At 41.6% G+C, this 25,687-nt stretch overlaps 1 protein-coding gene across 6 annotated transcripts in view; it reads right to left on the bottom strand.

Annotated features, from left to right (window-relative positions):
* Positions 1 to 5,593: 5,593 nt before the first annotated feature.
* Positions 5,594 to 25,687, bottom strand: part of ERMARD (ER membrane associated RNA degradation) — a 114,613-nt gene continuing 94,519 nt past the window's right edge. For all 6 annotated transcript variants that reach the window (XM_089669715.1, XM_089669711.1, XM_089669714.1 and 3 more), the window contains 3 exons: positions 14,518 to 14,736; positions 7,785 to 7,898; positions 5,594 to 7,573 (listed from right to left, as the gene is read on the bottom strand). In XM_089669715.1, coding sequence (XP_089525841.1) covers positions 7,423 to 7,573; positions 7,785 to 7,898; positions 14,518 to 14,736 — 484 coding nt within the window. In that variant the 3' untranslated portion in view covers positions 5,594 to 7,422. The remainder of the gene's footprint in view (positions 7,574 to 7,784; positions 7,899 to 14,517; positions 14,737 to 25,687) is intronic.

A 25,687-nucleotide genomic window follows, 5' to 3' on the forward strand; every position in this document is an offset into this window, starting at 1 on the left:
ATTCCCCAAGTTTCCAAGGCAACAAATTGAGCTGAGGTGTATAAAAGGCGATTAGCAAGTATCAGTCCCTTTTACCCCTGATGAAGTCATGCGATCATATAACGCAACACGTTGGGAGGAGCCAGTGGCGTCAGGCCGCAAAAAATGGAAGTGTATGTTTTTTAATTATGAAACAATGTTTTGTTTTTATTTGGTGAGCACTATATTTCCCTCTTTGAGTGTTTTACCAACATCCAGAGGATGGAGATGGATTAAGAAGCATCAGTGAGCTGAAGAAGGGCATTGCATCTATGATATACAAGACCCCATTTAAAGAGGCAAGAAGATGAAACCTACTTGTGAGGTCTTGACATAAGGTGAGAGCATACAAATGATGGTGAAGGGATACATGCATGTGGTGAAAGTATAATACAAAGGATTATAAATGCAGAGAAAATAAATTACAGTTGGAAGGCCATATAACACCAAAACACATTTATAAGAATGTATGGACACATGGAACTTTTATGTTAATTATTTAATTTCTTCACACTGAATTGCCTGTTTTCATGAGAGCTTGTTATATGGTTAACAACACATACTAAAACACATCTACAAGAACATATGGACACAGGATATTTGTTGATTTTTTTTTAATTTCTTCACAGTGAATTTTGTGTTTCCTGGGAGTATGTTATATCTTATAATAGGTAGTCATGTAATAAACATAAGTTAAGGTAGCGCAGTCAAAACTACCTAAAGAAAGAAAAAAACAACCCTTTTCAAGTTGAAAGAATTACTTGGGATGCTGCTACTGTATCTAAAACCAAGCTACATGAAAAAGTAAAAACAACAATTACACATCCAAAATATTTGAAATCACACTGTTCCATCTCCTACATTGTAAGCTCTAACGAGCAGGGCCCTCTGTTTCCTCTTGTACAAAATTGTATTGTAACTATTATGTCTACCTTCATTTTGTAAAGTGCTGCACAAACTGTTGGCGCAATATAAATCCTGTATAATAATAATAACGCCACAGCTTTAAGGCATCTCTCAAGCATGTAATTAAGAGGATTGTTGGTTTGCCCCTTTCCCCCTTGAAATTACATAAAATACCCAATCACCCTTGGCAGTGCCCAACTCTCTATGCCCTTTTTTGACCATAGCTTGTCTATTAGCCTTACAAATGGCCAGAATTTATCAATTCACCAAAAGAATTCAAGTTTATCTTTCACGTATTTCAAGCAGGATTTGACAAACCACCATTACTTGAAACTTGGCAGATTTGATCATGCCTACCAGCTGGGTACAAGGTATCCCGAAGTCACTCTTGCTTGTTCCGAGAAACTAAACCTTTCAAATGTCCACAAATTTTTATTAACTCTACAGCAGTGTTTCTCGCCCTTTTTACCTTCGAGGAACCCCTGGCAAAAGGTTTGAGATCTCAGGGAACCCCTGAATTAACAGTCAGATCTACAGCTCACAGAACATTGGTGTGATCAACTATTTTAAGAAATAGGTAAGTTTAGATTTTTTTTTTTGATATTTTTTTGTGAAACTTTTTTTTGCATAGATGCTCAATTCTGGGTTTAACTTGAGATCAGCAGTGTACAGGTGGGCAGCAGCAGAGCACATTATGGGGACACAATAGGGCACATTACATGGGGGCACATAGCAGGGCATAGGGCACATCATGGGGTTCACAGCAGGGCATGTGGTACACAATAGGGTACACTGGCGTAGCAGCTTCCTTCAAATGCAGAGTAGTGCAGGAAGCGGTTGTAATAAGACCTCTCAGCGTCATCCCTCCTGCCGGCCCCTCCTCTCTTCTCATCCACCACAGGAGATGTCACATACAAGCACATAAGGTGGAAAGGAGGGTCTGGCGGTAAGGATCACGGTATAACAGAGGTCTTATTACAGCTGCTTCCCACGCTACTCTGCATGTGTTGACTGAGACCCGATCTATTCTTCAGCTGTCTGTGATTGATGGGTAGATCACTGCGGAATCCTGGCTGAGAAACTGCTCTACAGGGTTGTCGGACCCTGCATGTCTTAATTAAAGAGAACCTGTCACCTAACAATCATAACATATGGGACTTTGTATCCCCTATGTGATTGAAATAAAAAGTTACACTCAATCACCTAACATTCCCACCCAAAAAATTTTGAGGACCCCAATCCCCACATTTATGAACGTAAGGAAAAATTGCGTATTTGCTGCTTGTCCCCAACATGAATACAAACAAAAATGACCCCCTATGGGACTTTAATGCAGCAAACATATCACATGTACCATAAAGGATCTCTTTTTGGTCATGCACTTTATTGTAACAAAAATATTAATAAAAACACACTGGCTCTGATAACTATTCCAGGGATGTATTCCCTTTAAGTTGCAACAATACAATATTCTCAAAATTACACTGATGCGTTTCAATCATTCCACTTTTAGACCTTTTTCAGGGGGCACGAGTATAAAAGGGATCTCTGAACAAACATATTTGAGATCAATAATATTTTATATTTAGAATCAGAATAACTAATATAATCTCCATTTTCATACTTACAAGGGAATTAAATGGTTAATGTTGATCAGAGTGGTCATAAAAATACTGACATCCAAGATGGGACTGCATAGTCCAAAATTCAAAAGTGTAAACCATCGGAAGGGCAAGGCTGGTCAAATAACCATCTCGTGGTACTGAAGGCAGAGAAGGAAAGCCAAATCACCCTCCATGTCCTTCTATAATCGTCGTAAGAAATGTGGTAGAAATTAGAAACAGCTTTTGCAGAGGGCCAGAGAATTAATACCCTAATCAATGTATAAAAAGCGTGACCACATGTGGGGGAGGCCAATAAACACAATGAACTAGAGTGTTCCTTGTTCTGTAGCAAAGATATCAAGAATTCCAATGGGATAAAAGCTATGCCCAGCTGCCATATCTATGATAAAAATCAAATGTGGCTATAAGAATACTGTCACAACCACATACAGCAGTATACAAATCTCCCACTAAGAGAACGATAACTATGATTTCCATAAATACATATCACCGTCTAAGAAAAAGATCCCGACCCCTGCACGGTTGTTCTACATAAACGCTCTGCACACTTCCACCTAATAATACAAAAATATATACACATAAATACAGGTGAAACTCGAAAAATTAGAATATTGTGCAAAAGTTTATTTATTTCAGTAATGCAACTTAAAAGGTGACACTAATATATGAGATAGACTCATTCCATGCAAAGCAAGATAGTTCAAGCCGTGATTTGTCATCATTGTGAGGATTATGGCTTACAGTTCATGAAAACCCCAAATCCACAATCTCAGAAAATTAGAATATTACATGCAATCAATCAAACAAGGATTGTACAATATCGGACCTATGAAAAGTATAAGCATGCATATGTACTCAGTACTTGGTTTGGGCCCCTTTTGCAGCAATTACTGCCTCAATGCGGCGTGGCATGGAAGCTATCAGCCTGTGGCACTGTTGAGGTGTTATAGAAGACCAGGATGCTTCAGTAGCGGCCTTCAGCTCTTCTGCATTGTTCAGTCCCATGTCTCTCATCTTTCTCTTGGCAATGCCCCATAGATTCTCTATGGGGTTCAGGTCTCAGGCGAGTTTTCTGGCCAATCAAGCACAGTAATCCCACAGTCACTGAACCAAGTTTTGGTGCTTTTGGCAGTGTGGGCAGGTACCAAGTCCTGCTGGAAAATTAAGTCAGCATCCCCATAAAGCTCATCTGCGGAAGGAAGCATGAAGTGCTCCAAAATCTCCTGGTAGACGGCTGCGTTGACCCTGGACTTAATGAAGCACAGTGGACCAACACCAGCAGATGACATGGCTCCCCAAATCAACACAGACTGTGGAAACTTCACACTAGACTTCAAGCATCTTGCAGTGTGTGCCTCTCAATTCTTCCTCCATACTCTGGGTCCTTGGTTTCCAAATGAGATGCAATAGTTGCTCTCATCAGAAAAGAGGACTTTGGACCACTGAGCAACAGACCAGGTCTGTTTTTCTTTAGCCCAGGTAAGACGCTTCTGACGTTGTTTGTTGTTCAGGAGCGGCTTGACAAGAGGAATACAACATTTGAAGCCCATGTCCAGGATCCGTCTGTGTGTGGTGGCTCTTGATGCACTGACTCCAGCCTCAGTCCACTCCTTGTGAAAGTCCCCAACACTTTTGAATGGCCTTTTCCTGACAATCCTCTCCAGGCTGCGGTCATCCCTGCTGCTTGTGCACTTTTTTTCTTCCACACTTTTCCCTTCCACATAACTTTCTATTAATGTGCTTTGATACAGCAGTTTGGGAACATTCAACTTCTTTTGCAATTACCTTTTAAAGCTTTCGCTCCTTATGGAGGATGTCAATGATGGTTTTCTGCACAACTGTCAGGTCAGCAGTCTTTCCCATGATTGTGATTCCTACTGAACCAGTCTGAGAGACCATTTAAAGGCTCAGGCTTGCAGGTGTCATGGCTTAATTAGCTGATTAGAGTGGGACACTTTGAGCCTAGAATATTGCACCTTTTCACAATATTCTAATTTTCTGAGATTGTGGATTTGGGTTTTTCATGAGCTGTAAGCCATAATCATCACAATTATGACAAATCACGGCTTGAACTATCTTGCGTTGCATTTAATGAGTCTCATAAATTAGTTTCACCTTTTAAGTTGCATTACTGAAGTAAATGAACTTTTGTACGATATTCTAATTTTTTGAGTTTCACCTGTACATTTTATACATTGATTAGGGTATTAATTCTCTGTCAGTACCACAAGATGGATATGTGGCCACTCTTGGCCCTCCGATGGTTTACACCATTGAATTTTGAGAAAAGATGTCCATCATCCCAGGAAATTAGCAAAAAAAATGAGGCATGTTGGGGGTAGAGACAGGGCCGGATCTAGCCTATCTGATCTGGGGGTAAGAAAAAGTCAGGGGGTATAATGTTGACAGTGTGAGTCACTGAGTCTTTCACACAGTCACAACTTGGGAAACACTAGTATGTATTAGGCTCTTTTAGATTAGAGAGAGATTAAAAAGAACCTGTGCCTCCTTATATCAGGAGTCCTCATCAGAATCCCCCTTTATATCAGGTTCCCATCAAAGTCCCCCTCACATCAGGTGTCTCCTTAAGTGTGTCCCCTTACATCCTCCGATGGGGGATGGGGACACCTAATGTAAGGGGGCACTCTGATGGGGACCATCAGAGTACCCCCTTACATTAGGTGTCCCCATCCCCTATCGGAGTGCTCCCTTACATCAGGTGTCCGAATCAGAGTTCTCCCATGACTGGCTCATGGATTAGTGGATCCAGCCCTAGGTAGGAGGGGTTATCCTTAACTTGACCCCAATATTTTGTCTGCCAGTGTCCAATGCTCTTGTAGGTGGCAGTATAAAAGGAAAGTATAAGGCTTCTTGTGTACCTCTAAGGACAATTTAAAAAAAAACATTTTCCAAAAACAGACATACCTGCAAAAAAGAAAAAAAATTAAGGAAATACCTACCTTTCCACAAGTAAACTCACACTTTCAGGATTGTTGATCCCCTACATCTGCTGACCTCCACACATTACAGCAGGACCTCCCTCATAGTTTGCATGAACTGTCTGTTTCAGACCCGTTTATGTCATGACAAAGTCTATGTGTGTTCCCTACAGAATCTGGGTTCTCTCCTTTTCACAGAGAAAATACATTTCATAATTGTGGATGCCAAATATTCTGCACATGATTATATTTAGCAGTTTATATCTACATAAAATATATATATATTTTTTTTACACGTATCCTTTATTTTAGATTGGGAGACAAAACATTATGTTTCCAACAAACAGAAGGAAGGACAGTTCCAGAGCAAGTAAACCAATAAAGGTAACAATTATCCATCAAATTCTTCCCCTCCTTGCAAAGCTCTGGGTGCAATTGCTATCAGACAATTCTAGGTGTGTCAGATAACATGCACCTACTGGGCACTGTGTGGTTCCTCCTGCAGAACCCTACATCATTACCGTTTACTGTAGTGACAATAGACGGAACCAAATTTTAATCATATCTTACTGGTTTCCATTCAGCTCAAAAACATCTCAAATCACATGGAAAATATCTGAGTGTATGAGATTCATCATCTTGTCATTGGGTCATAAAAGAAACAAGGATTTGACAAGACATTGGTGTCCTTTTGTTAACCACTTCAAGTCCGGACACTTTTACCCCCTTCCTGTCCAGGCCAATTTTCAGCTTTCTGCGCTATAACACTTTGAATGACAATTGCGCGGTCATGCAAGACTGTACCAATATGAATTTTTTAGCATTTTTTTTGAGACAGATATAGCTTTATTTTGGTGGTATTTATTTACCACTGGGATTTTTATTTTTTTGCTATATAAATGAAAAAGTCCAAAAATTTTGAAAAAGTGTTTTTCTTATAAAATTTTGCAAATAAATATTTCATCATAAACCTTGGCCAAAATGTATTCAGCTATCTTTTTAGTAAAAAAAAAAAAAAAAACCCAAATTAGTTTATAACCAAAAATTATAATTTTTAAACATTTTTTTTTAATTTTTATATATATATATATATATATATATATTTTTTTTACATACTGTCACCCTAGCAGTACAGTGTCACTGTACTACTTGTGGGGGGTGATGGTTTTTTTTTTTTTTACACTGATTGCTTTTACACCCATAAAGACTGTAAAAGCAATCATTTCTCCTTCTCTCTGTTCTTGAGAACTACTGTGTGAGCTGTGATTGGTCACAGCTTGTCACATGGTACAAGGCTGTTGTGACTAGCCTTGTACCATGTGACCTCTGTGATCATTCACAGATTTCACACGTAGTAAGCAATGATGTCAGAAGTGACATCTTGCTTACTACTCTGCATGTGATCACTGATTGGCCAATCAGTGATCACATGGTTGGGACCTCGCACAGAGGTCCCGTACAACGATTGGTGTCCCACTGTGAATAAATCTTTTATTTCAACAAAAGGAAAAAAAATTACAAGGTGCATCTAGGACATTAGGTTTTCTGGCAACATGTATATAACTGAGAAAGCCATACAGTCCTGCCTCAGAAAGGCAGATGTCCCTGCTCTGAGTAACTCAGTTCAGTGTGTAATCTGATCTCTCCTACTATTCATATATTTTACTCATCATAGCTATTTTCTGAACACTAATGGTTTGTGGGTCATCACACACTGGCTGCAAGTGGCAAGTGTGAAATATGAATATTACCTGTTAAAGAAAATAGGTAAAAAGAAAATACAAATACATTCTCTTTCAAGATATACAGAGTGAAGAGTCCCCTATATGGAAACTCTTCTGAATTGGTTTTCTATTACTAGTAATCCTTGTTATTGACCGTTAGAATATGTAATGAATGTTTTATGTATTATAACAGAACAATATATCTATTTTTCATCTTTCATTCAAATTACTTGCTTCAAAAAACATTCTTATTTTCATAATAATTTTACTAGTTAAGTGCATTGCTTCATCCCATCTGTTCTTATCTTGATTTGTGTATGTTGACACATTTTCTGCATACTGTAAAATGGATTTTAAGTACCTGCAAAAAAGAAGGGAGAAAATAATGTGCATAAAAAGGAAGAAATGTGACCTTAAAGAGTTATATTATAGAGTGCAACTTGCCCAAAAATGTAACTCTGCATATATATATATATATATATATACTGTATATATATATATATATATATATATATATATATATATATGTGTATGTATGTGTGTGTATGCAGAATTATAAAATACAGCCTTACTTCAAGTATTTTTGGTATTCTGATGGCATCTTTGAAGATACGCTATGAATGTTGTGCAAATCAATGATGATCAGCGTCAGGATCAGGCGTATTGCGAGCGCTAACGTCTTGGTGCTATGGAAAAAAATAAAGTGAAAACATTGGGTGCATTAAAGTGGTTCTAAAGTCATAAGGCTTATGCACTAAAAAGCTTTCAGTGCCTTTTTCTTAAAGGATAAGTCCACCTTTTTGTTAGAAGTTCACTTTACATAATAAATAGGATCCTTTTGAGATATAATTTCTGGCCCAGCAATCCCAATGTTCTCTCACTTACCTCATCAACAGAGTCTGAAATATGTTTCTGGTTAAGTTTTAAAACATTCTTTCAGCTTGCATCACTTTCTGTAGTCAAGCTTCCATCATAATCTGTGTTTTTTGCATCGCAGAAAGCGTGTGAAGGGGTGTGTATTACCAGTCTGGACCACACCTCCCTCATTACTATACCACCACCTACAGACAGGTCCATAAATATTGGGACATCGACACAATTCTAAAATTTTTGGCTCTATACACCACCACAATGGATTTGAAATTAAACAAACAAGATATGCTTTAATTTCAGACTGTCAGCTTTAATTTGAGGGTATTTACATCCAAATCAGGTGAACGGTGTAGGAATTATAACAGTTTGCATATGTGCCTCCCACTTGTTAAGGGACCAAAAGTAATGGGACAGAATAATAATCATAAATCAAACTTTCACTTTTTAATACTTGGTTGCAAATCCTTTGCAGTCAATTACAGCCTGAAGTCTGGAACGCATAGACATCACCAGACGCTGGGTTTCATCCCTGGTGATGCTCTGCCAGGCCTCTACTGCAACTGTCTTCAGTTCCTGCTTGTTCTTGGGGCATTTTCCCTTCAGTTTTGTCTTCAGCAAGTGAAATGCATGCTCAATTGGATTCAGGTCAGGTGATTGACTTGGCCATTGCATAACATTCCATTTCTTTCCCTTAAAAAACTCTTTGGTTGCTTTTGCAGTCTGCTTTGGGTCATTGTCCATCTGCACTGTGAAGCGGCGTCCAATGAGTTCTGAAGCATTTGGCTGAATATGAGCAGATAATATTGCCCGAAACACTTCAGAATTCATTCTGCTGCTTTTGTCAGCAGTCACATCATCAATAAATAGAAGAGAACCAGTTCCATTGGCAGCCATACATGCCCACGCCATGACACTACCACCACCATGCTTCACTGATGAGGTGGTATGCTTAGGATCATGAGCAGTTCCTTTCCTTCTCCATACTCTTCTCTTCCCATCACTCTGGTACAAGTTGATCTTGGTCTCATCTGTCCATAGGATGTTGTTCCAGAACTGTGAAGGCTTTTTTAGATGTCGTTTGGCAAACTCTAATCTGGCCTTCCTGTTTTTGAAGCTCACCAATGGTTTACATCTTGTGGTGAACCCTCTATGTTCACTCTGGTGAAGTCTTCTCTTGATTGTTAACTTTGACACACATACACCTACCTCCTGGAGAGTGTTCTTGATCTGGCCAACTGTTATGAAGGATGTTTTCTTCACCAGGTAAAGAAATCTTCGGTCATCCACCACAGTTGTTTTCCGCGGTCTTCCGGGTCTTTTGGTGTTGCTGAGCTCACCGGTGCGTTCCTTCTGTTTAAGAATGTTCCAAACAGTTGTTTTGGCCACGCCTAATGTTTTTGCTATCTCTCTGATGGGTTTGTTTTGTTTTTTCAGCCTAATGATGGCTTGCTTCACTGATAGTGACAGCTCTTTGGATCTCATCTTCAGAGTTGACAGCAAGAAATTCCAAATGCAAATAGCACACTTGAAATGAACTCTGGACCTTTTATCTGCTCATTGTAATTGGGATAATGAGGGAATAACACACACCTGGCCATGGAACAGCTGAGAAGCCAATTGTCCCATTACTTTTGGTCCCTTAACAAGTGGGAGGCACATATGCAAACTGTTGTAATTCCTACACCGTTCACCTGATTTGGATGTAAATACCCTCAAATTAAAACTGACAGTCTGCAGTTAAAGCACATCTTGTTCGTTTTATTTCAAATCCATTGTGGTGGTGTATAGAGCCAAAAATGTTAGAATTGTGTCGATGTCCCAATATTTATGGACCTGACTGTACTTCTTCCCTTAAGGTGACCATACACATTACAATCTGATTATACAATCTCCTTTAGATCTCCTATAAGCTTTGTAGTGCAAAAGCTAGCCTGATTTGATACAAATTGAATGGATTGTTTAGGTGGGTCCTCCTATTCCACAGTTCTGGTAAATCTAAATTAGGTTGTACAATCAGACTGCATAGTGTATGGTCATCATTATACAAGCACATGGGAGGGAGTGGATGGAGACACTCAGTTGTCAGGCGCCATTCACATCTTCACATACTGCACAGTTGTTTTAGCCTTTGGTTCGTTTGCAACGCGTTTCTCAAATGCGCAGCAAAGTATGCATTTTTTGTGTGGTTTGCCATGCATTAGGTAACGCAAAAATCTGAATAGAGCCTCATTGTTATTAAGTAAACCCAGCAATTTCACGTTCAGGCCCCATTCCCACCTAGAATAGTAGGAGCGCATGTTTTTTTGGCTAGCCTGTTGATTTCAATGGGCTGTGTGACGCTTGGCAAAGTAGCTCATGGGACATTTTGGCATGGTGGGGGTTGCATGTTTTTTACTGTGCGTTTTTCTGCATTTGTCTGTTTTTTTCATGTGGCAAAATGTGTGTTTGCCTCTGTGTTTGGGGTGGCATTAACAATTAATAGCACTGAAAGCACAACTAGTTAATTTTAGGTGTATAAAGGTGCTAATACACTATACAATCTGATTGTACAATCGCCTTTAGATTTAACAAACCTATATAATAGGAAGACACACCATCTATCCATTAACTTTGTATCCAATCAGGCAGGCCCTTGCACTACATCAGGGGTGTCGAAACCACAGGTGCATGCAGCCCCAGGGAGTTTAGCATGCAGCTTAGACCCATCTAAGGGACACTGGGAAAGCCAGAAAAATGCAAACGTGGAGGGATGTCACGCACACATAGTTGATGGGTGTTTGTCAGTGAAAGATTTTTGTGCTAATGAGGTCAGCTGGTAAATTCCTTCCTGTGTCTTGCAGGTTTCTCTGTCCCAAATCTACATACCAGGAATTGATGAAGCTTTCTAAGAAATACAGTAAGGGCTAAGGTATGGCCTTGTTCTCAAAATCAAAGAAAGCTTTTATTTTTTTGCAACTGAGGTACATTAATGGTATATTGGTACATGGCGAGCTGGAAAAAAAGGTGAACTTAGCCTTTAAGGCTATATCATGTAAATAAACCTCCCTAAAACTGGCGACATCAAGTGATTTCATTTGTATCACTTGAAGCCAGTAGTGGCACACTTTAGGCAAAAGAAATGTTACATCCAAGGTTTCATATTAACTGTATACACAAGAGATAAAAATGGTTCCTGAACAAGAGAGTTCAAAACCTGATACAGTCCAGGGAATTTTTAACTAAAGAATGCAAGAAAGCAAACTTTTATTGCTGTGCCTTTAAAAATATTTTATATATATATAAATCTCCCACACCATTACAACACCACCACCAACCTGAACCGTTGATACAAGGCAGGGTGGATCCAAGTTGTTTACGCTGAATTCTGACCCTATCATCTGAATGTCGCAGCAGCCAGTCTTCCCATTCTCCTCTGACATCAACAAGGCATTTTTGTCCACACAACTGCCGCTCACTGGATATTTTTTCTTTTCGGACCATTCTCTGTAAACCCTAGAGATGGTTGTGCGTGATAATCCAAGTAGATCAGCAGTTTTTGAAATACTCAGACCAGGCCGTCTGGCACCAACAATTACGCCACCTTTAAGTCACTTAAATCCCCATTCTGATGCTCGGTTTGAACTTCAGCAAGTCATCTGCACCACATCTAGATGCCTAAATGAATTGAGTTGCTACCATGTGATTTGCTGATTAGAAATTTTTGTTACCAAGCAACTGAACAGCTGTTCCTAATAAAGTGGCAAAAGAGTGTGTATGTATATATATATATATATATATATATATATATATAAACCCAACTAGTTACGCTCATCTTTTTTTTTTTTTTTTTTTTAACTCTTTATATTTGAATTTGCAGTAAAGAGGTGGTACAAAACAGAGCCTCTGGGCATTAGCCAGTTCACGTGGTGCAATCATAGGAAAACAAAACTTAACAGGTCACTCAATCCTGAGAACCATTGTTATTGGTTAGGTAATATACACTGATAAGTATAGGTCCTGGCAGTTGTAGGAGATTAAAAGGGATGTATAGTGAGAGGGTATTCAGGTCCAGGTATGAGGCCTGGAAGCAGTCAGAAAACCCTGGAGATCACAAAATGTTTATGTGGAAGCTGTGCGGAGTAGAAGAGCACCCAGATTCCCTCACTTAGAAGCACCAGCAACCATAAAGGAAGATTCCACACATTCCAAATTTCTTTAAACTTCTTCAGGCATCCCCTGGATATATATGTCAATTTGTAAAATGGCACAACAGAATTGACCAGTGTCTTCCAATAATTTAAGGAGGTGGGTTGGGCCGCCTTCCACTTCAAAACAATGGTTTTTCTTGCATAAAAGGGTAATAAGCCAAAGAGCATCCTAACAGCTCTGGTGTGTGCCAGGCAGTTCACCAAGCCTAAGAGACACATCTACTGTCTGGGTAATGGGTATGGTGGTCAGGGAGTGGACAAACCCCAAGATCTCCAGCAAGAATGCAGAGATGTGGGGACAGTACCAAAATATATGTATGAAATCCACTGAGGCAGCACCACAGCGCCAACAATTAGATGTCACCCTTTAAATATTCTATGTAGCCTGGATGGCATTAAATAGGCCATATGTAAAATTTAAATTGTATTAATTTGTCTCCAGTAGCTACCAAGTATGCAAAGGGATATTCCCAAGTCTCTTCCCAATTTTCCTCAGTAAGCTCAGCAATCTCTGCCTGCCATTTTGAGTGCAAGGTGTGTAGACCTATATGGATTGTAGGTAGCAGCGCCTTGTAAATATCTGACAGAGGCTTCTTTAGGGATGGGTCACGTAAAAGAGACTCCAAATCGTCAGCTAACAGATTGAATCCACCTCAAACTAAGAACAGAGGGCATGACAGAGTTGCAGAAATCAAAAGATGTGAGAGTTGGGAAGGTCATATTGTGTTTTAAGATGGTCAACAGTATTGAATGAGCCCATCACAAATATTGTCTATACCTCTCGAAGCCCAAATAAAGGAGTCCAGGAGAGTCTCAAATTCAGGCACATTAGGATTATACCATAATAGTGTATGAGGACACCAAAAGGCAGAGGCCGAAGCATATTTAATATGGGCCAAGCCCTAAAAACTGCTCACATGGACGAGGTGACAGGTGGGAACACAACTTGTTCTCCCTGGTATAATAAATTCCAAAGCGCTTCAAAAGATAGTTACTCTCATCTTGAAGATGTTCACATAGGATCCTCTTTTCTTTATCCACTTCAACACTGGACACTTTCAAACCTTTCCTGCCAAGTCTAATATTCAGACTTTGAGTAACTGGCATTCAAAGTGTGAAACGCCAGTCAAGCAATACTGTACCCAATGATATAATGTTGACCAAAATGTATTCTGCTACATTTCTTTGGTAAAAAATAAAATAATCCAAATCTGTGTGAAAGTTATAGAGTCCACAAACTATAGTATATATATTTGAAAATTGATCACTCCTGATATACTGACAGCCAATCTCATTTCACGAGTCTCTAAAATGCCAGGACAGTACAAACACCACCCAAAATAACCCCTTTTTGGAAAGTAGACACCACAAAGCATTTAGTAAGAGGTATGGTTAGTTTTTTGAAGCTGTAATTTTTTTTATCACAATTTTTTTGAAAATTAAACAAAACATTTTTTTTCCACACAATTTATATGGTATTGTGTCACCAGATCAGTACAGCATCACCATATGACTAGTGTGGCACTAATCAGGGACACCTACTGGTGCCCGTATGTAAAAAAAAAAAAAAAAATGACACATAATATAAATAATATTGGCTATGATGAATGGCTATTAACGAAAGCCATTGTGTACACCTGACATGATTGCTGTGATTGGTCAGGGCAATCACGGGGTACTAAGGCCAGCTCGGTACAACAATCTGTCTTTGGTGGACACAGCAGGTCAGAGATTTCACAGCTGCGCAGCTCCCAGGGCACGCATGAGGTGTACGAGTTGGAGGATGTCATATGACATCTGCCTTAGATAATGGTGCTCCTGCTCGACCATACTATTATAATTGGCAGGGAAGGAGGTGGTGAAATAAAAACACTGTAAACAAAAAGGGCAAACAGAGATACTTTAAATATGATAATCACCTGTAAATAAGAATTTTTAGAAAGACTCATGGAGATGGGTGTTTACACAGCATTTTCCATTCCAATCCAGAGCAATTCAAATGCACGTGTTAAAATTTAAAATTCAGCTTTTGAGAAGAGTGAAAATGCACCCTAATAGGACCTGCTGCATCTGAAGAAACACAACACACAGCAATTCAAATATAGCCTCTGAACTGTCATCTAGACTATTCCATTGAAATAAATGGGAATCTGCTGATCAGTGTTTGATGTGTGTTAGCTTCTAGCGCGAAACAAAAATAACGTAACAGCAAACTAGACATAGTCCATATAGTAAATTCACTAACCTACTCAACAGCCGGATATAATTCTGCCTTTGACGGGACCGCAATGTTTTTTTTTCCCACTGTTCGTATCTCAGTTTTAAGGTGGAAATAATATTATTTGACACTAGGTGGCACTTTGTGGTGACTCTGCGCAGAATGCTCACTACTTCCATCACCCATCGATGACAATACAGGCTTGAAAAACGTTTGCTACAATGCTCTTCCATGAAAGTAAACCACCTGTAATAAAAAAAAAAAACTATTTCACTTATATACATTGCAAAGTATTTACTGGGGTTTATTTACTAAAACTGCATGGTGCAAAATCTGGTGCAGCTCTGTATAGAATCCAATCAGTTTCCAGGTTTTATTGTCAAAACTTAACTGAATAAGCTGAAGTTAGAAGCAGATTGGCTAAACATGCACAGCTGCTCCAGATTCTGAGTGTGTACCAGTTTTAGTAAATCTCACCCTACCACCTGGTGAAAGTAAAGTTTCTCCTCAATAAAAGTGCTCCTTGATATCGACCTAAAGCTTTACAGATTTTTTTTAATCTTAAATTTTAAAAAGAATATTCCTATATAACCCCTAACAAACAATAACAGGGCCTAATTGGGTAATATAATCCTTCTATCATTACCATGAATAAGTCGTGTTCATAACGGCTTCATGCACAGTAGAGGACCTGGCCAAGCACACCTACGCAGTAAAAGCTAACAGAGCAGGGTGGAAGATAAGTATTTTACCAGGCGGGCGCACTCAGGGAGGAAGGCATTTACACAAATGACAACTTTTCTATAAAAAATAAAATGAAATAACTTTAATTTATCTAAATAGATTAAACATGCTTTTTTCACCAGAAATATTGTTTTACTGCTTTACCAAAGAGGGCAAATTATAGAAAAAATTTATCATGTACAGTCATACTAAAGCTAACATTATTTTTAAAGAAGAATTCAAGACAGCACCAATATAAGAAAGTCTTGCTTGATCTAAAATATATACAGATCACTTTGCATTTGGGGAATAAGAATATTCATGTATCATACATACTAGGGGGGTACAACTGGGGGAATCAATGGTGGAGAAGGATCTGGGAGTTCTGGTAGATCACAAGTTTAATAATGGCATGCAATGCCAAGCTGCGGTTTCTAAAGCGAGCAAAATCCTCTCTTGTATTAAAAGAGGTATAGACTCCAGAGAGAGAGATATCATATTACCCCGGTACAAATCATTAGTAAGACCTCATCTGGAATATGCAGTTCAGTTTTGGGCACCAATTCACAAAAAGAACATTGGGGAACTGGAGAAAGTACATAGAAGGCCAACCAAACTGATAAGAGGCATGGAGGAGCTCAGCTATGAGGAAAGATTAGAGGAACTGAATTTATTGAGAAGAGGAGATTAAGGGGGGATATGATCAACATGTATAAATACATCAATGGTTCATATAGTGAACTCTGTGTAGAGCTATTCACCCTGAGGTCATCACAGAGGACAAGGGGGCACTCTTTACCTTTGGAGGAAAAGAAATTTAATCTCCAAGCGCGGAAAGGTTTCTTCACAGTGAGAGCTATGAGCATGTGGAATAGACTCCCTCAAGAGTTGGTTCTGGCCAGCTCAGTGGATTGCTTCAAAAAAGGCCTGGATTGTTTCTTAGATACACAGAATATAACTAGATACTAACATTTATAGGTAAAGTTGATCCAGGGAATATCCGATTGCCTCTCGGGGGATCAGGAAGGAATTTTTTTCCCAGCAGGAGCAAATTGGATCGTGCTTTGCTGGGGGGTTTTTTTTTTTTTGCCTTCCTCTGGATCAACTGTGGGTATAGGATTATAACTTTTTTTTTCTATGGTTGAACTGGATGGACTTTTGTCTTTTTTTCAGACAGACTAACTATATATATGTAAAGACAAAGCTTTTGGCAAATCAATGCGCCAAAGCTAAATTATTCAAACTGCACTGGTCCACAAAGGGGCAGCAGCAGCTAGTGTGAAATGGTTAACAAAAAGTCTGCCACTGATTAGACAATGTTGACAAGCACTCTACCCTGAAGGCACAATGTACTTAAACATGTATCTCATACTGCATATAGACCATTGGACAGTACATAAAAAGCACCACTTTCCACAAACACCTGTTTTACTTCACCAAATACTATCCATTTTTGTATTACTCGAAGTAGAAGAAAAAGAGGCACTGGTGTGAGACTGTGTTATAACAATATTATAAAACCACTGAGAAAAAAAAAAAACAGGCAGTTACCCTGAACCAATTTAAAGTACTAACATTGATGACAAGAAACCACCTCTCCAGCGGGCTAATAGTATAATGGTGGAGACATCAAAAGTGCAAATGCTCTTGGAACATGATCTTGGTGATGCAGCCCTCCTCTGAGCTCTGAGGAAAGGTACATGTCCCTGAAACACATTAGTGTGCCGACTCCATTCAGTCAGGAACTCTGCAACCACATTGGATGATCCCCAGTGGCTATTTGCAGGCTTTTTATTCTTCTGTTGTTTGTGAATATGATATTGTTCACATCAATTTTACAATAAATCTTGGATAATGCGCTAGGTGTTTGCACCACGTGTGTTCTTTTCTACGAACATTGATACTTTCAGCATCAAAGCAGATTATATTCTAGAAATCCCACAGTCTACATTTCCATGATGCTAAGGAACCAAATTATATGGACCAGATTAACTACTTGCACTCCTGAGGATTTACCCCCCCCTTAATGACCAGGCATCTTTTTGCTACTCGGCGCTGCACTAATTCAACTGATAATTGCGCGGTTATGCAATGCTGTACCCAAACAAAATTTACGTACTTTTTATCACACAAATAGAGCTTTCTTTTGGTGGTATTTGATCATCTGTGCGCTTTTTATTTTTCAAGCTATAAACAAAAAAAGACCGAAAATTTTGAAGAAAAACTATATTTTTTACTTTCAGCTATAAAAAATATATAGTAAACTCAAAGTTAGCTATAAATTTAGGCCAAAATGTATTCTGCTACATGTTTTTGGTAAAAAAAATCCCAATAAGTGTATATTGATTGCTTTGTGCGAAAGTTATAGCGTCTACAAACTATGGTATAGATACTGCAATTTACGCCATTTTTTTGCTATACAGCACTGCGCTAGTTTAACGGACAATTGCGCAGTCATGCAAAAGGTACATAAATGAAATTTATTATCTTTTTTTCCACACAAATAGAGCTTTCTTTTGGTGGTATTTGATCACCTGTACACTTTTTATTTTTGGCGCTATAAACAAAAAATGTTTGAAGACTTTTTTTGAAAAAAAAAACATTTTCTCATTTCGGTCATAAAAAATATCCAAAAAAACTAAAATGTCATTATAAATTTAGGCCAAAATGTATTCTACTACATGTTTTCAGTTAACAAAAATCCCAGAAAATGTATATTTATTGCTTTGTGTGAAAGTTATAGCTTCTACAAAATATGGTATAGATAATGGAATTTACACAGCTTTTACTTTCTGACTGCCCATCACATTTCTTGAGGTGCTAAAATACCAGGATAGTACAAACACCCCCAAATGACCCCTTTTTGGAAAGTAGACACCCGAAGGTAACTGCTGAGAGGCATATTGAGTCCATGGAAGATTTATTTTTTTTCCACAAGTTTCTGGGAAATGACAAAAACAATTTTTTTTTTTTTTACACAAAGTTGTCATTTAAATGATTTATTTCTCACACAAGCCATGGATATATGTGGAATTACACCCCAAAATACATTCTGCTACTTCTACCGAGTATGGGGATACCGCGTGTGAGACTTTTTGGGAGCCTAGCCACATACAGGAACCTGAAATCCAATGACCACTTTGAAAGCCTGAAGGTGCGTAACTTCCTCATTTCATTTCCTCAATACCTAACAGTTTCCAAGGCCCTGACATGCCAGGATAGCACCAACCCCCCCCCCAAAATGACTCCTTTCTTGAAAGTAGACACCCCGGGGGCGCTCGTGAGCAGCAACCAAGATGGCTGCTTTGTAAATTGACTCCTCGGCCGCCGGACACATCGGCCAATTTTCTCTCCTCAGGGGGGGTCCCCCTGTTTCCTCCCTGGCCCCCTGTCTCTCTGGTGCCCTGATGGGCAAAAAAACGCCAGCCGCCCGTGCCTCCAGCTCCCGGCAGGCTGCTCCGGAGTTTGCGGCCTACCTGCCGGAGATCGCGGCTGAAGCCGGGGCCTCGATTTTGGGCCGGCCGCCGCGGACTTCCAGGACCCCGGCCACGGGTTCGCGGCTCCCGCCCGGGACTTCAGATGGAGCCCCAGCCGCGATTTTGGGTCCCCCGCTGTCACCATCCATAGGTGGGTCGGACCCTGGCAGTGTAGAGGACCCGGGACCAGAGCCATCCCTGCAGTCTCCCATCCCATCTCTGCGGGATGCTGAGCTCCTGCGCCGATTCCAATGTATGCTGCAGTCCGAGTTGTCCTCCGCTACCTCCAAGCTGGCCGACCGTCTTTCGCAGGAGATTCGCGAGTTGGGCAACCGGACGAACGACCTCGAAGATAAGATGGACGCTGCGGCCACGGTCATGGAAAATCACGAACAGGATTTGTGCGACCTCAAGAAAGAATTGGCGGACACGCTGCTACGGCTTGAGGATTTCGAAAATCGTTCCCGCCGTGGCAATCTGCGGTTAAGGGGTATCCCGGAAACGGTCGCGGATCTTACTTCCACTGCTACAGCTCTGTTTCAGGAGCTGACACCCGCTGTTCCCATTGACCGGCTTGAATTTGACCGCATACATCGTGCGTTGGGCCCCAGACGACCGGATGGGCCCCCGAGGGACATTATCATCAAGTTTACGTATTACCGCACTAAGGAAACTATCCTCTTGGCGGCCAGAAACAACCCTGACCTCAGCTTCCAGGGGCATCGCTACCAGCTCTTTGCGGACCTCTCTCAGACCACTCTTCAGAAGCGTCGCCAATTGAAGCCCTTCACTTCGGTCCTGGTGAAACACAGTATCAAATACGCTTGGGGCTTCCCGTTTCGCCTTACCTTCACCTACCAGGGCCGCAGTCATTCTGTGGCTACGCCGGAGGAGGCCCATTCTCTTCTGGAATCTTTACACCTTCTTTCGCCTGAGGCTGCGGATCGGAGCCCAGCTCATTCATCTGGATCCCCGGCAAGGCCGCTTCTTCCAAGCCGCATCTGGGAGCGGTCATCCAATAGGAAGAGGGCCCTCCCTCAGACCTCTTCACGATCAAGTCCTTCCTGTTCTTCTCCGGGCTGAAGATGTGTCTTGGACTTCCCATGTATCATCTCACCGATTGACTTCCTTGACGGGACCGTGAGTTTGGCCCTTAGGGCTCCCCCAGTTTGTCAGCATTACGGGTTGGGACTGCTCCAGTGTGCCCCCTTGGGTTCCTTCCCTGGTTGGGGGGGTCTCCTCATGGATTCGAGAATTATGACTTTCTGCTGCCGCAGCCTATTTTGGGCCTGGGTGATGGTATTCCGGTTTTTGTTGGTAGCACGGAGTGAGGGTTCCCTCTGGTTTCGGGGTGGGAGGTTGATCTGGTAGGCCCGGTTGGGTGGGAGGGGGTTAGCCCCATGGTTCTCTGGGTTGTTATGGGGAGGTCATCACGGTGGCCTAGCTCCTTTAGTTTTATTGCTTTGGTACCCCGTTCTATTGTGTTTAGTGCCTTATTGCCCTTTTGCCCCCTGGGGACTTATGTTTCTGATGTTTCCATTTGCAGCCATGTGTCCGGTGGTAGAGCCACCCCTAACTGGTATCCTTCCTTTGTAGGATGCACGTCACCATTGGCGTGACACGATTGCACTATTGTATATTCTTTTTGTGTCCTTTTCCTTCTTTCTTTCTTTGTTTTTTTTTCTCCTTTGGTTTTTTTTTGTTTTTGTGTTCTGCAGGGTTCCGGGACGCCACGGTCCGATCGCCATTGGGAGCGGAAATTGCTAGCTGCTTTATGGTTTCTTCTGCTGAGCGTGTTGCCCTGATGCCGCCATGGCCTCGCCCCTTTTGAAAATTCATTCGCAAAATGTTCAAGGCTTTAATTCGCCTCAGAAGCGGGCTAAAGTTTTTCATCACCTCAAATCACAACAAATTGACGTGGTATGTTTACAAGAGACCAGGTTTTCTCAGTCCTCCGCCCCGCGTTATCTTTCACCTCACTATCCCACCTTTTACACGGCCTCGGCCCCTGAGAAGCGTCGGGGTGTCCTGATCGCTTTTAAACGCAATCTCCCCTTTGTCTGTGCTAGGAATATAGCGGAGCGGGAGAAGCGGAGCGGGAGCGCCGACTTTTGGAGCTTCATTCTCTCCTGGCCTCTGTGGATGCGCGTTGGAAGTCCTCTCCATCTGCGGCCCATAAACGCGCTCGGGACGCTCTGGCGGCAGAGTTAGACCTACTTGCCTCTTCAGAGGCGGAACGGGCCCTGCGTTGGACCAAACACAAATTTTATTCCTGTGCTAATAAGCCAGGCCCGATGCTGGCCAGGAAACTCAATTCTGTGGGGAAACCCCATAAACCGATTCGACTGCGACTTCCTACAGGTGGCTGTACTTCTAATCCCCAGCAGATTGTTTCCCGTTTCTCAGACTTCCTTGCACGCCTCTACGCTAAACCAGATCCCTTCCCCGTGGCTCAAGCAGAGGCATTCTTTCAAGATCTCCGACTTCCTGGGTTATCCGAGGCAGCACAGGTGGCACTCAACGCCGGTGTCACTGTACCAGAAGTGCTCCAAGCTATCAAATCTTTACGGTCCACCGCGGCCCCAGGTCCCGACGGCTTTTCCGGTCTTTATTATAAGAAATTCTCAGCCTTGTTGGCGCCCTTTTTGGCTGAGTATTTTAATGCGTTACGACAGGGCTCCTCGCCCTCCCCAGATGCGCTTAGAGCGCATATCGCCATGATTCCTAAGACGACCGATGATGTACAGGAACCGCAAGCCTTCCGGCCTATTTCTCTTCTTAATGAAGACCTGAAGATATTGGGCAAGATCCTTAGTTTCCGCATTAATAAATATTTGCGTAGCCTGGTCCACAGGGACCAGGTAGGGTTCGTCCCCGGGAGGCAGGCGGGTGATAACGTTCGTAAGGTGGTCCATCTTATACATTTTCTGCAACAGCGGAAAATCCCGGGATTCTTACTGTCTTTAGACATATATAAAGCCTTTGATTCTCTATCCTGGGAATATCTGCGGTTTGTACTGTCTCGTTGGGGTTTTGGGGATTCTATTCTTTCTTGGATTCAGGCCTTGTATTCTTCTCCTTCGGCCTCCGTCAAATACGCTGGGTATTTTTCAGATCCCTTTCCTATTGGGCGAGGGACGAGACAGGGTTGCCCTCTGTCCCCAGCGCTCTTTGTCCTGGCGCTTGAGCCGTTGGCTTTGGCGCTTCGGACCGATTGCAATGTATCGGGGGTTCCTTACGCGGGACAGGAATTCAAACTGAACCTTTTTGCGGATGATGCCCTCCTGACTCTTACTAACCCCCTGACGACGCTTCCTAATTTGCAACATGTTCTTGAGCGCTTCTCCTTGATTTCGGGTCTCCGTATCAACTTGGATAAGACTGTCGCCCTCAATATTACTTTGGCTTCAGATTTGGTTTCGCGCCTACAATCCCACTTCCCTTACAAATGGGCTTCCTCTTCTCTTGAATACTTAGGCATTCGCTTGACCCCCACTTATGACTCCTTGTTTGCTGCGAATTACTATCCATTGCTTAGCTCTCTATCCTCTCTTATGCATTCTTGGCAATTTCCGCACCTGTCTTGGATAGGACGGGTTAATTCGGTGAAAATGACCATCTTGCCGAAATTGTTGTATTATTTTCGCACACTCCCGGTGCGGGTTCCCCCTCATTTTCTTCGGTTGCTTCAGGCGAAGTTAATGCGTTTTATCTGGGCCGATAAGCACCCCAGAGTATCCAAAAGTACGCTTTTTGCCCATAGACTTCAGGGTGGTCTTGGGGTGCCTAATGTGACTAAGTATTATCAAGCAAGCCAGATTGCCCCGCTGTCTATGTTGCACGCCTCTTCCGACGTCCCCCTCTGGGTCCTGTTGGAACTACCTAATTGTGCCCCTATCGCACTATCGACGCTTCTATGGCTTCCCCCTGCCCTGCGCCCTATGGCACTGAGTCCGATGTTACTTCATGGCCTACAAGTTTGGGACTCGGTGCGTTACTCTGGTGGTCTGATGTCACCTTTTCTGCCTTTGCTCCCAATTATTAACAACCCTCTTTTCCCGCCGGGTTTGGATCACCCAGGGGCGTTTTCTTGGTGGGTGACTAATGGTTTTTCGCAGGTGCGACACTTTTTGATTTTTCGGTCCTTTCCCACCTGGGACTCTCTTCGGGAATCCCGGAATATCCCCCCGGCGGAATTTTTTCGATATCTTCAATTGCGACACTGGCTGCTCTCGCTGCGGGGTACTTCTGCGTTCCCGTACCAGAAATCTGCCTTTGAACAGCTCTGCCAAGTGCGTCCGGGCGCTCCGGGCCTTATATCCCTTCTTTATGCAGCTCTGAACAGACGCTCGTCGCATACTTCACTTTCATATGTTGTTCAGTGGGAGCGCGACCTGGGAGTGGCTGTGGATCCGGAGGACTGGAATAAGGCCTGGTCACTCATAGCTAAATGCTCATTTAATACGACCACACTGGAGGCAGCCTATAAGGTATTGTTTCGTTGGTACTGGGTTCCGGCTCGGCTGGCCCGGGCTAACCCTGCCTGTAGTGATCAATGTTTTCGGGGTTGTAGTCATCGTGGTGATGTATTACATATCTGGTGGTCATGCCCGAGACTGTTTCGTTTTTGGTCTCGTGTATTTGGCCTCCTTTTCACCTTGTTCCATCTCTCCATACGCCGGGATGCTCGGTATGCCTTGCTTCATTGCCCCATACCGGGCCTCTTAGCTCACCAGCAGAAGTTGGCTTCCTATCTGTTTTTATCCGCCACTAGAACAATTGCTCAGGCCTGGAAGAGTCCGTTTGTCCCTCTTCAGGGGGTGCGGGATCGTATGACCACTATGATGCTCAATGAACAGATGTCGAGTATCCGCAACGACTCCCAACGTAAATTTTTGAAAATATGGGAGCCGTGGTTGCAATATGCCCTTCCCTCACTCCCCCCGGCTAGTCTGGGGATGTAATGGCGTTCGGTATTGGCGCTCTTGAATCCCTGCTCTTTGCCCCCACCCCCTTTTTTTTTTTTTTTTTTTTTTTTTCTTTTCCCTTTCTTTTCTTTCTCTCTTTTCTTTTTTCTCTCTCTCTCTGTTTTTGGTGTGACTGGGCAGCTGCATTTAGTTGTTATAACCAGTTACATTACTGTTTTGTAACTTATGTGCCATTGATAGCCCCTGCGTGGGCGTACCTTTTGCCCTGTTGGCATTAGAGCATTGTTTTTCCTTTTTTTTTATTTTGCATATTGTTTATCTGTGCAATTGATAGCCCCTGCGTGGGCGTGTTTTATTGCCTCTGTTTATACTGTTTAAAATTTAATAAAAACCATTGAAATAGAAAGTAGACACCCCAAGGAATTTAAAGAGGCATGGTGAGTATTTTGCAGATTTCATTTTTTCTCACAAGGTTTTGAAATATAAAAAAAGAATAGAAAAAATATGTTTTTGTTTTTTTTCCTCATTTTCCAAAAACTTGTGGCAACAAATGAGATATGCAAAATACTTATCATGCTTCTTATCAAATTCATTGGGGTGTCTACTTTCCAAAAAGGGGTCATTTGGGGGGGGGGGGGTGTTAGGTGCTATCCTGGCATTTCAGGGTCTCCGAAACTGTGACAGGTAGTCTGGAATTGTAATGAGGAAATAAAGCCCTTTAAAAGCCTGAAGGTGCTCATGGATTTTGGGGTCCTGTTTTCCAAAAACTTGTGGTAAAAAAATAAATTCTATTGATTCAACATGCCTCTCAGCAAATAGTTTGGGGTGTCTACTTTCCAAAAAGGGGTCGTTTTGGGGGGTGGGGGCATTTTATGCCCAGCATTAGAAGTTTATGCCACACATCACTCACTCTTCTAACCACCTGAAGATCAAGCCTTTTCTGACACTTTTTGTTCACATGAAACAAAATCAGTATTTTTTGCTAGGAAATTAATTTAAACCCCCAAACATTATTTTTTTAAAGCAGGCACCCTAGTGAATAGAATGGTGGGTACTACAATTTTTATGGCACATAGTACTCGCGCAGCGATTTTTCAAAAGCAATTTTTTAAAAAATAATAAATTTTTTTTACTTTTAATGCACAAAAAACAATACAATGACCAATTATTTGGTAAGATATAAAAGATGATGGTATGCCGAGTAAATATATATCAAACATGACATGCTTTAAAACTGCGCATGCCCCGTGCAATGGCGACAAACTGCATACATTTTTAATATCCATAGGCAACACTTTAAAAGTCTTTAAAAGCTACCATTTTAGATGGTCTAGTGTTAGAATTACTGCCCTTGATCTGACGTTCACGGCGATACCTCACATGTATGGTGCAACGCTGTTTACATACCGGCACAGGGTCAACGCTTGTGCACACAGGTGTGCGTGCATGGGAGGAGCAAGTTTTTTTTTTAAGTTATTTTGATTTTTTTAAAATTATTTTTACACTGTAACTTTCATTTTTTTTTTATCACTTTTAATGCTATCACAGGGAATGCAAATATCCCCTATAACTTCAATGGGCATTGTCATATAATCTTTTTTTTAGAAATCTGGGGTCTCTCAGACTCTAGATATCTCCTCTGCCCTTACATTATCTAATCAAACCAAAATCGGTGTGATCAGATGCTTTCCCAATTTACAAATGGCGCTGTTTATATCCTGCGAAATGCTCGTAGCTTCCAAATTCTTAGACTATAGAGATGATTGGCACCACTCTGGTCTCCAATCAGCTCTATGGTCAGCTGGCAGAAACACCGGCTGCATTCTCAGGTTCCCCCGATGGCACGGGACTGCCTGAGAAGGCCGTGGAAGGCAGCGGGGGAGGGGGGGGGGGCATCATATCCCGCTGCTTGGAAAAGCAATCCTGCAGCTAATTAGCCACTAGGATTGCTTTTACATGAATGCCGATCGCTGGCTGAAAAAAACGATACCAGGATTATTATTATACAGGATTTATATAGCACCAACAGTTTGCTAAGCGCTTTACAATATAAGGGAGACAGTACAATTA

Source organism: Staurois parvus, unplaced genomic scaffold, assembly GCF_062004578.1.
Source record: "Staurois parvus isolate SC_StPar_1 unplaced genomic scaffold, SC_StPar_1.0 ptg000081l, whole genome shotgun sequence".
NCBI classification, from domain to species: domain Eukaryota; kingdom Metazoa; phylum Chordata; class Amphibia; order Anura; family Ranidae; genus Staurois; species Staurois parvus.